The 15,693-nt window shown below is 41.3% G+C and overlaps 1 protein-coding gene across 2 annotated transcripts in view; it reads left to right on the plus strand.

The window, feature by feature from the left end:
* Positions 1-15,693, plus strand: part of LOC114710614 (CREB binding protein) — a 143,020-nt gene that overhangs the window by 78,512 nt on the left and 48,815 nt on the right. The window contains exons 4-5 of one of the 2 annotated variants that reach the window (XM_028894800.2): positions 6,621-6,861; positions 8,121-8,234. In XM_028894800.2, the coding sequence (XP_028750633.1) occupies positions 6,621-6,861; positions 8,121-8,234 (355 nt within the window). The remainder of the gene's footprint in view (positions 1-6,620; positions 6,862-8,120; positions 8,235-15,693) is intronic. The other variant, XM_028894801.2, reaches the window with a different exon arrangement.

Consider the following 15,693-nt stretch of genomic DNA (forward strand, 5'->3'; position numbering starts at 1 on the left):
TATTCCCCAGCTCTAATTCTTTATCATTTTCTATGATTCTTGTAATTTCATTTTGCCAGTAATTTCTCTCCAAAGAGGAATGTTTTGATTATAAAAATAATGAATAATTTCTGTAAAGCACTGACACAATACATTAGTTGTAGAAAATTAAAACTAGACCCTGAAAGATCCTCTTGCCATGATAGAACTATAGAACTATGATTTTTATCAAGGTTTTTCTCAGAAAAAAATACAGATACAGAGTTAATAAGGAAAAACTGAATGAGTTTATAGTATTATTCTAAATACTAAGTTCTGAATATACTTTAAGTAGCTCTTTGTTAAAACTGACAAGTCTACTTTGTTATTATTTTTGCCTTAAGTAATAGTAATTTTGTGTTGTATTCTAATTTTTTGTCTATCAGAAATTTAGACAAAACTGACTGGACTTCTACTCCACCTGGCTTTGACTAAGGTTATTTGATGGCTGCATACTATTTCAGTATAGACCTGTGACAGTGTTTATTTAGGTCATCTTTTATAGGCATTTACATTTTTCATTAATCAAGGTGATACTTAACCTTGTGTATACATTGTAGCACATCTTTGTCCACTTCCTTAGCAGTGGGTTAAAAGAGGTGATTTTGGACTGATCAGTCATAAAGCGCATACTTAGCATTCATGAGGCCCTGGGTTTAATACCTAGTGCCACTAAGAAGAAAAGAAAGGAAGAGAGGGAGGGGAAAATGAAATGCAGTTGGTGATGCACCTTCATATAATTTCAGTATTCTAGAGGCAGACTCAAGAGACAGCCTGAGTTACAGACAGACATTGTCTCAACCTCCACCCCACAACCAGAAGGCGTGCACATGTTTCCTTTGATAGAGGTTCTTTTCCAAGTCTGGAAGTTTATCTTTTAAACATTACTCTAAGCTGTATTTTTACCAGAACACTTGAGAGTACTTTTCTTACATACCCCCAGCAACCATGGTGGTTGTTTTCTTGTATTGTCTGTACTGAAGGTAAAAAGCATCTGTTTTATTTTGACAACTTTGATCAGTGAAGTAAAGTTTTAGAAACAGATTATTGAGCTGGGGGCATGGTGACATACAGCTATAATTCCGGCATTTGGAATGTGGAGGGCAGGATTAGCCCAGCCTAGACTACAGGAGACCCTGTTTCAAAACAACAAAACTAATCAAACAAAAATCAAGTTTTTATTAAGATGTAATTCATGTATTATGTACTTATTTTCTTATAAAGTGCTCAGATTAGTGGCTTTGTGTAACCATGGTCTTGGTCAATTTGGGACATTTTCACCATCCCAAAAGGAAACCCTATACCATTAGCAGCTACTCTTCAATTCTCCGGAATCCTCAGTTCTAGCTAATCCCAGATCTATGTTCTGCTCCTATTCATTCATAAAACAGAAATGGAATATACAGTGTATGTATGGTTTTTTATGCCTGGCTTCTTTCACAGAGTTAAGGTTTTCAAAGTTTATTGTAGCACGTGTCATTTTTTTAATGGTGAGAAAAATATTCCAGTTTGTATAGACCACATTTTATTCTTCCCTTGATGAACACTTGGGTTGTTTGTGTTTCTGGCTGTTATAAATAATGCTCCTGTGAACTTTTTTTAACATGTTTGTGTATGAACATGTCCTTTTAATTATCTTGGATATGTGCCCAGGAGTGCAGTTACAGAGTGATGTGCTGTTGTTGTGTTGAGGAACTGCCAGACGGTTTCCCAGCATCTTAGGTTCTTTCCAGTGATGTGTGTCCCGTTCTTCCACGTCCTCTACTGGACCACTGCTGTTGTTTAGAATCTGTAGTCTCATTTATAGCTATCTTGGTGGGTTGAAAGCTATACTCTGTGACTTTGATTTATATTTCTTTCTCTCTCTTTTCCCTCCCTCCCTCCCTCTGGAGACAAGGTCTCTGGAACTCACTATGTAGACCAGGCTGACCTCAAACTCACAGAGATCCCACCTACCTCTGCCTCCCAAGTGTTGGGTTTGATTGACATTTTTGTAATAACTAGTGATGCTTAATGTCCGTATTGGCCATTTATATTTGTTTTGGTTTTTTTTTTTGGGGGGGGGGAGAAATATATAATCAGATCCTTTTCACATTTTAAAGACTGGATTGTAAGAGTTTATTATTATTATTATTTTTTAAATGTTTCAGATCCCAGCTGGGTATTAGATCTGTGATTTACAGCTAGTTTTCTTCCATTCTTTTGGGGGTTTGTTGTTGTTTGTTTTGTTTTGTTTTTTGATTTTGGGTCTTTCCAATGTAGCCTCTGCTAGCCTCCAACTCAGAAAGATCCACCTACCTGCCTTTGCCTCCCGTGTGCTGGGATTAAAGGCTTGCGCCACCACTGTCCGGCTTAATTTCCTCCATTCTTTAGGCTGAGTCTTATTTTATTTTTGTTTTGTTTTACTTTATTTTTCTTCTTTTCATGTGTATGCATGTGTGGTGTGTGTGCATGTTTATATGCATGCATCTATTTCAGGTGTGTACTTGTGTGTGCACGTGTACATGCATGTCTTTGCTCAGGCCCATGGAAGACTGAGACTGATATAAGTAGGGGAATCATCTTTGAGCTCTCTCTACCTTATTCTTTTTGAGGCAGGGGTTTTCAGTCAAACATATAGCCCATCAATATGGCTAGTATTTTTAGCCAGTTTGCACTGGGGGTTCCTTGTCTCTCTGCCTTTTGAGGCAGGAATTACAGTGAGTTGCCACAGCCACCCGGCATTGTATGCTGAGTGTCTAAACTCAATCCTCTGCTGTGTGGCAAGTGCTTTAAATGTAATGCCGTGTTTCTAGCCCCAGCCCTCCTTAGTGTTTGAGACAGTGTCTTATTCTGCTGCTCAGGCTACCCTGAAACTTGCTTTATAACCCAGGCCAGCAATGACCTTACTGTAATCTTTTTGCCTCAGCCTCTTGAGCACTGGGATTACAGATGTAAGCCACTATGCTCAAATGAAGAAGGCATTCTTATTTCAATATTGAAAAATTTTTTTCTAGTTTATTCTCCCCCCCTTAAAAAACCTACTTTATCCCATGTATAGTTAAGTTTTTGAATTGTGGGGAACATAGGGGTCAAAAGTTGTCCTCCCACCCTCAACTTAGACCCTCTCCTTTATCTTAAACTACCCTGTGCACCTAAGTCTCCTTCCACACTTTGCAAAGTCTATAGACAGGGCTAGAGAGACAGCTCACGGTGAAGATGGCACACACACACTGCTCCTGGAGAGGACCTGAGGTCAGTTCCCAGCACCCACAGGGCCGCTCTCAACCTCCTGTAACTCCAGCTCCAAGGCTCTAACACCCTCTTCTGGTTTCCATGGGCACTGCACTCATGTGCACCTAGCCTTTCCCCACATAAGTAAAAAGAAAGAATTAAAAATCTATAGCTAGAATATTTCTCAGTATGTGAGTTTGTAGTTCCCTCTTCCCCCTTTTTGAGACAGGTCACTGACGCTGGCTGGCCTGGACTTGCTGTGTAGACCAGGCCATATTCTTCTCTTCTCTTCTCTTCTCTTCTCTTCTCTTCTCTTCTCTTCTCTTCTCTTCTCTCCTCTCCTCTCCTCTCCTCTCCTCTCCTCTCCTCTCCTCTCCTCTCCTCTCCTCTCCTCTCCTCTCCTCTCCTCTCCTCTCCTCTCCTCTCCTCTCCTCTCCTCTCCTCTCCTCTCCTCTCCTCTCCTCTCCTCTCCTCTCCTCTCCTCTCCTCTCCTCTCCTCTCCTCTCCTCTCCTCTCCTCTCCTCTCCTCTCCTCTCCTCTCCTCTCCTCTCCTCTCCTCTCTCTCTCTCTCTCTCTCTCTCTCTCCTTCCTTCTTTCTTTCCTTCTTTCTTTTTCTTTTTTTGATTTTTTTTTTTTTAATTTATCTGTGTAGCCCTCGTTGCCCTAGAACTTGTTCTATAGACTAGGCTGGCCTGGAACTCAGAGATCCACCTGCCTTTGCCTCGCAAATGCTAGGATTAAAGGTGTGAATCACCACACCCAGCTCCCTTTTATTTTTTGAAATAAAAAATTAAAAATATATGAGTGTTTCACCTGCATGTATGTATGTGTGTGCCTGGATCCTCTGGGATTAGAGTTAGACAGCTGAGCAGGCATGTGGGTGCTAGAACTCAACTCCCATCCTCTAGAAGAACAGTCAGTGCTAGTGGCTGTCCAGCCACTTCTCTGGTGCCCTCCTCCTATTCTTAACTGTTTTTCAAAATTTTTCTAAGCTATTGTGAAAATTGTATGAAATGTGTGGATTACTTTTGAGAAACAATACTTGGTTTTGTGCCATATTTTTCTTAAAATTTTATTTGTGGGGGGGGTGCAGTTGCATGCAGGTTTGTTCATACTATCTCATGATGCATGTGTGGAGGTCAGAAGGCAACTTTTGGAAGTTGGTTCTCTCCACTTGAACTCAGGTACTTGTACTTAAGACAGATCTCTTCCCCCACTGACCCATCTTGCCAGCCCTGTTTTGTGCTTTAAAGGGACAGTCCTGTCTAAGCACCTTCCCTTTGTTCTTGGTGCCTTCCTGGGCAGTAGGGACTAGATAGGATATGGAAGTTGAAAGAGACTCTGAAGAATGCTTCTGACAGATCCTAGGCCCACTGAAGCCCTCTGTTGCTCATTAAACACCATCCTGGGAGAGGCAATTAAATCTGCCCCTCAGTTCCTGGGAACTTTGTAAAAATTGGACCATTCAGTGGTGAGGAGGTGGCTCAGTAAAGTGCCTACATGTGTACTTGAGTTTAGATCCCAAGGACCCACATTTGAAAAAGCTGTGTTTAGCCCCAGTGCTGGTGGAGCATCCCTGGAATTCACTGGCCAGGTAGTCTACCTAAAACCACAACCACAGCTTCAGATTTGGTGAAAAATGGGGTCTCATTAGATAAGGTAGAAGCCATGCTAACCTGGCTTCCTTACACACATGTGAACACATGCACGCTTAATTTTTATAATTTTTTCTTAATTGTGAATACATAGTTAGGGTTCTTTTAAAACTATTTTTAATTGGGGCTGGAGAGATGACTTGGTGGTTAAGAGCACTTGTTCTTTCAGAGGATTCAGATTTGATTTGTAGCTCCACACAGTATTTCACAACTGGGATGCGCTCTTCTGACCTTTGTAGATACCAAGTGTGCATGCACATGGTGCGGACATACATGCAGGCAGAATACTCACATGTAAAATGAATAAACCTAATAAAAAATGTATGTTTGTTATGTTTTTATGTATGGAGGTCAGGACAACTTGTATGTTGGTTCTCGCCTCCCAACATGTGGATACTGGGGATCTAAGGCAGGCCATCAGGCTTGACAACAAGTACCTTTACCACTGAGCTATCTCACCAGTTCTGATGATTCTTTTTTTGTTTGTTTGTTTGTTTGTTTTGTTTTTTTCGAGACAGGGTTTCTCTGTGTAGCTTTGTGCCTTTCCTGGAACTCACTTGGTAGCCCAGGCTGGCCTCGAACTCACAAAGATCCTCCTGCCTCTGCCTCCCGGGTGCTGGGATTAAAGGCGTGCGCCATCACCGCCCGGCCTGATAATTCTTATATTAAAATAGAGAGGGTAAATGAGTGACTCAAATTGGAAATACCAGAATATTTTAAAAAGGATCAGAAATCTTTTATCTGTGGGTGTTACAGTGTTTATTATAGACATTTTATTTTTCTTTTTTGGTAAATTTGTATATGTGTGTGAAGAGTGTTGGCAATTTGTAAAAAATAAGACCCCACAGGCCTCTTTCCACTTTCCCTGTAGTTAAGAGTTACCACAGGCAGACTTATTTCAGACAGATGAAGACATACCAACTCAGTTTCTGTAGTTTGTAGCAGATTGCCAAATACTTCTTGAAAAAAAATATTACCAGTGGCCGGGTGTGTTGCACACACCTTTAATCCCAGCACTTGGGAGGCAAAGGCAGGTGGATCTCTGAGTTCCAGGACAGCCAGGGCTATACAGAGAAACCCTGTATCCAAAAAAAAAAACAAAAACAAAAAGAATGAGTGGAAATTTTAATGAAAGACAAGGTATTTTCTTAAATTAAGAAAGCTTTAAAAACATACTCAATGTGTTTCCAGTAAGTGTATCATGCCTTTCTAAAGGCAGTAACCATACTGAAATCAAACTGCATGTGTTATTCTGTGAGTGTGCTACAATGAAATGTAAACAATGCAGGGTGGTACGGAGATACACCCATCAAGCAAAAGTTAGCTCTGATCTTAGCTCTGTGCTGCAGTTCACCAAGGCAGTCTTTTCCATTAGAATGGACCATATGAAATTGCCAACATTTCACTCCTTGGAACCTATATACGCAGCAGCGTCCTGTGGGGCAGCTGCCCCATGGCTTTCCACTGATGGCTCTTATGGGGGGTGGATTGAGTTTGTGTTGCTGCAATCTAGAACAGGTGTCATTTTTGTTGTTGTTGTCATTGGATGATAATTGTATTCTAGTGAACTTGAATTAGCTTTACATCTGAGTTAAGCTGGTTTTTGTGTTTGGTGGAATAAAGAGAAATGTACCAGTTCTTTTGGCCATCTTGTCCATGAGCTTTCCTAATAATTAGAGTGAATCAAAACTCAAAAAATTTAATAAGATATTTTGTTACTTTGTTTTATTTTAGTCCCAGTTGCAAACATCAGTGGGAATTGTACCCACACAAGCAATTGCAACAGGCCCCACAGCAGACCCTGAAAAGCGCAAACTGATACAGCAGCAGCTGGTTCTACTGCTTCATGCCCACAAATGTCAGAGACGAGAGCAAGCAAATGGAGAGGTTCGGGCCTGCTCTCTCCCACACTGTCGAACCATGAAAAACGTTTTGAATCACATGACGCATTGTCAGGCTGGGAAAGCCTGCCAAGGTAAGTGCCCTTTTCTAAACCTAGTGACTGTTGTTAGGGTAGAATTTGCCTTTATTATTTTCAGCAACTTTGGTGGTTGGAAGCCTGCATGGCAAAGGTGCTGGCCTCCTTTTGGTGTGACCCAGAATATGTTGTTCCCACAGTCCCCACATCTGACTGAAAGCTCACCTGCTAAGGAGGCAGGTGATTCGGTGTTCTGATGCTCTGAGCTGCTCCTTCATAAGGCTGTGCCCTGAGTTTGTTCTTTTTCTTCTTTCTTTCATGAAGGACTTCTCTGTCACTTCTTGAGTACTCTTTGTCAATGTCTATGTTGTTGTGTGGGGCAGTAATACACATAGGCAGGCACACAACTTTCCCTGTACCCCCAGCATCTGTCTTGTGGTTGTTTCATGGATTCAGGCTATCAGTGGCCCACTGTCTTACTCCTCTGCCCTCTCTCTTGAGGCTGCTCTGATGACATCAAAGTCATCATCCCTGGGAGCGGGGAAATCAGGCACATGCATCTTGTGCTCTCCTTTTTTTTTTTTTTTTTAATTTTTATTTATTTATTTTTTGCCATATACCTCAGTTTCACTGAAGGAAGTGTTTCCTGTGAACAGCTGTGCTTTCTTGTAATCTTTCTTCTCTTGCTTCTTGTGTTCATAAACTTTGGGGGAAATAGCTCCCTGGTCTCCCTCTTTCCCATGGTGCCATTTCGGATCCCTGGAATAACCCTGATCATGATAGAAACACAGAACAGGGGAAGGTTAGACTTTAGAACATGAAGACTGGAAATATTCAGGGTCAATTACTATCTCTAAGTACTTTACAAAAGTACTGTATTCCTTTCAGAATTTCTACAGACTTCTCATTGGCTTCTCTATCTACGTTTCTTCAGTGGTACTTCTTAGCTGGTTTCATCCTTAAATATAATTTAATGTTTTTATTTTTAATAGTGGCATTGTAGAACTCTGTTCTGCCTTTCATTGTAGATGCTCAGTATTTCAGAGGTTGATAGCTTTTGTTCTGTTTTGTGGGCGGAACCTTAATCACCCATCATTCATAACATTGCTTCTATGGGAAGTTTTTGGCTGGAATTACTGACAGTCAACTTACAAACTTTTTGGACAGCCTGTTTGTAAGTTAAGGACTGCTTGTACTGTATTATGGTTACACTTGTTACCATTTTTTTTAATGGAATCTGGCATTATAATATAGGTGTAATTGAAGTGTGACGATTTGGATAGAAAAATAACATCTCGTTGTTTTTCTGGTCATAGTTGCCCATTGTGCATCTTCACGACAAATCATCTCTCATTGGAAGAACTGCACACGACATGACTGTCCTGTTTGCCTCCCTTTGAAAAATGCCAGTGACAAGCGAAACCAACAAAGTAAGTGAGCACGGGGGCAGAGAAGCTTGGAGATGAGAATAGAAACTGTTCTTAAGAGAATGCTGAGAGTAGGTAGGGAGTGGGCAAGAGTCACCAGCACAACGTGCTGGGTGAGGGAGGCCTAATAGTGACTGAGGTGCAGCCAAGCTCAGAGGGCAGATGGGCTTTCACTGAACTTTATGAGGAGCCATGGCCATCCTGGGCTTTCATTTACCTCCACCATCCTGCACACATGCGCTTGAAGGAGTGCGAACCAGCAAGGCCCGTTCCATCAATAGCTGTCAGGAAGATTTGCTATTTTCTGACAGATACTTAGTATGAAGAGTGGAATGTCAGGTCACCTACAGTGAGTAACATCATGGGGGCAATAGAGGGGCACCTTTTCTGTGAAGACCCTTTTAGGTTATACCAGGGTTAAGAGCCTGGTAAGGGTTTGTTTATGCAGTTCCCATACCAGCTGATATAACAATTTATTGAGCTTTAGACTGGGAATCTCAGCCTCAGGGTTGACACATCCTGCTCATCCCCATCATTTTGTTGTCTTCTGAATCATCTGTGTAGTCCTTGATGTGACCAGTTCTGTACTGGCTGCTCTTTACTGCAGGTGGCCCCTGGGTCCCTGCTCTTTTTAGGCATCAGAGCATTAGGGGAAGGACATGAACACTTTTTCCCAGTTTTAAAACTTTTTGCTGTCATTTCAGAGGCAAAATTGTGGTCTTTGGATATGTTCCCCATTTGGATATTTAGGAAGTTCCGTTGGGTCTGTGTCATCCTCTAGTTGGAGGCATGCCTCCTCTAGTGATCTTTCAGGATGGCACAGTCTTTCTCATCTTTCACCATCTCTACTCCTCCCTGATGTTCTAAGTGTTCCTCACTTAGAGCATCTTCTTGAACATCTTCACAGGTTTCCCTTCTGCCTGGTGAACATGTGCTGCTTTCTTCCTGGCTGGCTGTACATGGCAAATCACTCTAATCTAAGAGTGCCATGGAGTGGAGTGCCATTGCTGGCTGTTTGATCTCTTCTTATGACTCCAACTTTCCTTCCTGTAAGCTGACTCACACTGCACAGCATGCTTCATTAAAAAAAAGGGGGTGGGGCGGGGGGAGTTGGGGCTTGGGGCTTGTTATCTTCTTCCCCTACAGAGGCACCACAGTTAAGTTTCTTTGAATCAGTTAAATGGTTCTTTGAGTGTGTATGTGTCCGGGGTGCGTGCTTGTGTGTGTGTATGAGTGTGGGTACTCACTTGCCACAGCTTGTGGTATAGGTCAGAGAACAACCTTGGATGTTGGTCCTTACTTACCTTCCAGTTCGTTTTGAGACAAGGTCTCTGTTTTTATATGTGCTATGCAGGTGGCCTGTGAGCATCTAGGGTTCTTCCTACCTCTGCTTCCCATTTTTGCAATAGGAACACTGGGATTCCAGGCCTGCAACCATGCCTGGCTTTACATGGCCTCTGGGAAGTTGAACACAGGTCTTCACACTTGGATAGCAAGTGCTTTCGCCACTAGCCATCTTCTTAACCCCTGGATTTTTAATACACAGTTTTCTTGGGCATCTCTTATATAAAATGAAGTTCTGAGATACTAGGTCTTAACCTATATATTGGGGATAACAGATGTAGTGAAATAAAGTCTGTTCTTCTTCAGCTTTCTGTAAACCCTCCACTCCCCAGTGGTAGTGGTGAAATTTCTTGTGCTTTAGGATACATCTTAGAAATAGGCTCTTGATGTGCCAAAAAATCCATTGCTGAGTTTGTACTTCTATGATATTAATTCCATGATTTCATTCTTAACTTTTAATTTAGAGGCATGACTTATATAGGATCTTTTGAGCTTAATATGTACACATTGGTATGAAAATTGTAAACCTTTGTGATTTTCTCTTTTTAAGAAATACTTATGTGGTTTTTGTTCAAGAGGAGGAGAAAAGAAAAGAAATGTGTGGTTTGTTTTTCTTAACATCCTTATAACTGTCTAGGTGTGAAAATTGATTCAGTGCATGCTTTCTTAAGTGGTAAACCACAGATTTTTCTACTAGTCATAACGTGAGGTGTTACCAGGGGGGATTGATGATAAAAAGTCACAGAGAGACTTGAGATAGTCTCTGCACAAGGTTTTGGTATTTTTAATGGGGGGAAGGGGAAATAAAAGCATTTTGTAAAGAATTAAATGCTTTTTAAATTTTTAATTATTGTATGTTTGTGTGCCCATGTGTCTTCAGGTGCTTTTGCTTATATGTGAGCCAGAGGACATCTGGTGTCTTCCTGTAAATCACTCTCTACCTTGGCTTGTTTTCTTTTTCTTTTTTGAGGTAGTCTCTCACTGAACCTGGATCTCATGGTTTTGGCTAGAGTAATTAGGCAGGGAACTCCTGGAATCTGTCTGTCTTTGCCTCCTCAGCACTGGGGTCATGGGAACATAGCACCACCACAACTGGCTGTTTTTATGTGAGTGTTGGGGATCTGAACTCAGCTCCTCGTGATTGAGCAACACTTCTCCTGATGAGCCATTTCTCTAGACCAAATGCTTCTTAAGTTACATCTCAGTTTTGAGTGCTGTCTGTTGGCTCTATACTTGTAGATGTGTGAATATAGAATTGTTTCATGTCATCAGTGGAAATGTTTTGTCAATGTCCTTTCTTCTCAAAAAATTGTGTTTGTGGTGTATGGATCTTAGTTTAGGAACTAAAGAAAAATGTGCACCCAACCCTTTAGTAGCTTAAGGTTGAGCTCTAGAGAGTGAGCTATACATTAAAATTAGTGTGGTTGGGCATTCTAATGCTCTGGAAGCTGAGGCAGGAGGATTATGTATTCTGGGCCATCTGAGAGTATATTGCTAGACCATATCCCCTCACAAAAATAACAACAAAAAAACCCACCGTTGTTGAGTTAATTTGTGCTTGTTTGACATTAATTCAGTGAGTAATGAGCTTCAGTTTCACCCGTCACTTTTAATTTAGGGGAGTAGCTTTTCTGGGATTTTTCGAGTTTACTGCTCTGTCATATTTTTTAAAAGTGGTTCTCTCTTAAAGAACCAAGTATAGGCATGAAGTACTCTGTGTAGTCCTTATGGGGAGAATCAGAATATGCCGAGACTACTTCAGAGAGCAGAGTGGTGTTCATGGCAGGCTCAACAAAATTACAGTGGAAGAACATCCTAGAAGGCAGTAACGAGCCAATACAGCATGGAGCCTGTCTAGGAATGAAGCTGGTTGGAATAAGAATGACTCCCATAGGCTCATATATTTGAATGCTGAGTCATCAGGGAGTAGCACTATTTGAAAAGATTAGGAGGTGTGGCTTTGTTGGGGGAAGTATGTCACTGGGGGTGGGCTTTGAGGTCTGGAGCCAGGCTCAGTGTCTCTTCCTGCTGCCTGCACATCCAGATGTAGAACTTCAGCTACTTGTGCCTGTGTGCTACCATGCTCCCTGCAATGTTGATAACTGGACTAAACCTCTGAAACTGTAAGGAAGCCTCCATTTAAATGCTCTCCTTTATAAGAGTTACTGTGGTCATGGTGTCTCTTCACAGCAGTAGAACAGTGAATTAGACACTGGGCTTAGAGGTACCTGTGCCAGCAGCTCAGGTACGGCTATGCAAGCTTCTAACGACCATAGGGCCATGCTGAGGCTCACTCTGGAGTTACCACAAGTATGCCAAAGCTCTACCTTCTGAACACATGCCTTATACAGATACTGACCAGTGCCCTCTCCTTGGTAGACACGCTTTCCACACTCTCAGACTGCTGTGATTTATGTCTCTACTGACAGATCTTGGAGAATTATCTAAGGCACTAACATGTTGCTTGAAATGAAACCCATATTGTTTGTTGCGTTGGGGCCTATATGATTTTTCTGTTTTATAAAATAATAATGAGTTACCTGCCCATCAGAAATAGTTGTTACTTACTAGAGCTTTTCAGTCATCAGTCCTGGCATCTGACCTCCAGTAGATTCTGTGTGACATGTGCTTGAGTCCCCATGTTGGAACCCATGAGTCTCTTGTTACAGTTAAATATGCAGACATGCTGCATAGTTGCTTCCTTCCGGGTTGCTTGTTAAAAATATGGAAATTGGGCCTCCTTGTAGGCTTCATGTATTAGAATCTGTAATTTTTGTTTTGTTTTGTTTTTTTCGAGACAGGGTTTCTCTGTGCAGTTTTGGTTCCTGTCCTGGATCTCGCTCTGTAGACCAGGCTGTCTTCGAACTCACAGAGATCTGCCTCCTGAGTGCTGTGATTAAAGGTGTGAGCCGCCAACGCCTGGCTAGAATCTGTATTTTTTTAAACAAATTCCCAGTATTTGGTCTATACATTAAAATCTGGGATATGGCTGCTTGGGATATCTACAAAGGTCAGGTCTGTATCAGAGCTGTAGGGGAAGATAGAAATATTCTCCAAGAAAGACCCTATCTTCTCCACCTAAACCCACAGGGATTTAGACATGTGCTTTAGGACAGCCCCAGCCCCAGACTTGGACTGAGCCACAGAACGACAATCCTCAGTGACTATGACAGCAGTCTCCTCGCTTGTTGCTACAGTGTCCTCATCTCCTTGGCCCTTACTTCTTGGGGTGGCTCTTTGTCCCATTTTTTGGCACATATTGGATTGCTAGAAACACTTCTTGTTGTTGTTGTTATATTGAGTTAAAATCAACTTCAAAATTCCCTTTCATACAGCACATTCTGGGTTCTGCCTGACCAGGCTCTCAGTTCCACTTGGGAGTGCTGTGGTCTCCAGGTGCCTCTAACACAGTGGTAGAGATTGGGTTGGGGGAACAAGGCTTGGATGACTTTACAGAGTCCCAGCCTTGATCAGAACAGCTGCCCCTTGCCCTCCTATATTGTGTCTCTTGGCTTCCTAGGAAAGCCACCTTTGAGAACTTGGGTACTCAGATCTTGTATTTGTTATTGTGCCTTATACTATGAACAGGGAGAGACTGATGTGCTGCTACCTTCCACTTGGCACAGATATGCACAGATCTGAATGAATCTAGCCCTGGTTTTTCTGTGTAACCCAAGAGTGAGTAGAACAATAGTCTAGCTTGCATTTGTGGTTTGTCTTCTACCACTCTGACAGGGTTTGACAGTTCATTTGTGTCAGTTTTCATTGAATTTCCAAATTGAGCCCAATTTTATTGAAAATTATTAGAGCTTGAAGTTTGCTGGTTAATTGAATGTTTTAAGTTAGCAACATATAATTCACAGGGGAAAGACTGCCTTATCCATATTCAAATATTGGTAGGTGAGTCTTACACAGAACCCATAATAAACTTGACCTTTTGTTTCTTAATCTGCAACTTCCTGCCTTAACTACAACAAAAAAGGAGTAGTGAGGTAGAGAAGGTATTGAGCATTCATTAGAGGAGGCAGAGACATACCAGATACCATGACTCTTGACTGTAATCTCACATATCTCTCAGGAGGCTGAAGTAGGAGGATTACCATGGACTCAAGGCTACCCTGGGCTACATAGTTACATAGCCAGCCAGAACTACATAGCAAAACTCAGTCCTCCCCACTCCCTTCAAAAAAAACCCTCAAAGATGTGTCTAGGTTGAGGTATGCAACCTGATAAGCTAGAATAATTCAAGCTAGCATATTGGGACTTCTCAAGGTGTAATATGACATCCAAGAGACTGGTGACATGTAATCACAGCATTAAACTTTAGAAGGAACAAGGCCAAGTAGCTGGTCTTCAATAACATCTCCAGTTGATGAGTGCAGAAGGCTCTTTGTCAGGGATGCAGGGAGGTAAGCATTGTTGCCTTTAATGTGCTATTCATTCTTGTTCATCCTCAGTGCTCAGAGCAGGGAGCGAGGGGCAGATGGCTGTAGGTTCCCTGCACTGTGTGCTGTGGCCCTGTGTAGCAGAAGAGTACACTTTACACTGAGCCCTCCCAGTACACCAACCCTGTGGGCAGGAGTAGGTGAAGAGTAGACTGAGTCTTATGGACTCCCAACTTCTAGTGATGTTAGGAAAGATGAGAGGAACAAGATTTTCTCTGATCCAGGACTCAAGCTGTGTTTGGTGTGCATTAGGTGATTATTAGATCACTCTTGTTTTTCCCAGTAGGTCTAAGCTCATGGAGTACATAGACTATATGCTAGCCACTGTATCAGGAAGCCTAGTAGTGTGAATGCTGGAAGTATGAATGCCTAAAGATAAAACAGACCCAGTGGGCCCTGTGGGAATTTAGAGAAGGATATGGAACACCAGTGGCCACTTTCATGACTCTGCTGTCAGTCTATCACCCGCTAGATATCAGTGCTTTTCATACTGTAGCATTGTCTAGGTCTCCTGTTGAGCTGTGTGTCCGTGTATGTCTGTTGTTTGTGTTTCTTTTTTCTTGGTTCTGCATTGTTGAAAGTGTCGAGTTCCAAATGTCTGCCTGTTTTCTCTTAGGTATATTTTGTTTCAGAATGAAAATTTATATTTATTTTTAGAAAACATGTTTTTAACATAAACAGAAAATAGTGATCATATCAACAGCACCGGTGAGAGGTTCTGATGAATGAAGCTGTTTATCCCATATGTGGCTCTGGATTTAGGAATGGTATTTATCCTAGGGTGGGCATTTGCTAAGTAGATGACATTTTGGGGTTGTGCAGATGAAAGAATATAGTAGGACAAAGTCATTCAAGCACTACCATTGCATCTGCACTCGAAAGGGAGGCCACGTCGACACTGTCTTCAGATGCTAGGATAATTCACTCGCTGTCTAGTCTTCCTTATGTCTAAGGTGAGAGGAAAGTAAACTGCTCTGGGCTGGGGTTGAGCCCTTGAGTAATGTGTGTGAGAAGACAGGAGAGGAGAGAGAGAGGTGGGGAGGCTGAGGAAAGGAAAAAGAGAATGAGAATAAATATTTTGAAGGAGAGGCCTGTGAATTTTGTCATCCAAAGGAATACTGGGTGATTATTTTCTTTTTCTATGTCATAACTATTTGAAAAATTACCATGCAAGTTGAGGAAATATGATGGGTACATGCTTATACTTTCAGGGACTATTAAATATTTAATATACTTTTAAAGATATTATACTTGACTATTTCATCTACACTCTTGGCAAGGTGTACCTTGGGAAGTGTATTTTATTTATAATGATGAAATGTTTGCTGTGTTTAATTGTATCTAATGAGTGTTAATGAGTTTGAGATCTGACTGTCCTTATTAGAAAAGTTGATAGTATGGAATGGTTAATTACCAAATTTTTTTTCTTTTTACACATTTCATTTTAATTAAGTTACTCTGATAAGCATTTTTTGTATATTATACTTGCATAGATGTAAGAATATTACTTACATTGAAAGAAAGGCTTTGTGAATGTTTCATATATCAAAGGTCATATAATGTCAACTTCATAAGCTTAATATATAAAGCATGTCTTTGTGATTTTACTTCTAACATGACTCAAAACTTTGTACAATTTAAAAAAAAAGTATCTCTTAAAGATAAGAATAAAT

The sequence above is a fragment of the Peromyscus leucopus genome, chromosome 8b (genome assembly GCF_004664715.2).
Source record: "Peromyscus leucopus breed LL Stock chromosome 8b, UCI_PerLeu_2.1, whole genome shotgun sequence".
NCBI lineage: Eukaryota > Metazoa > Chordata > Mammalia > Rodentia > Cricetidae > Peromyscus > Peromyscus leucopus.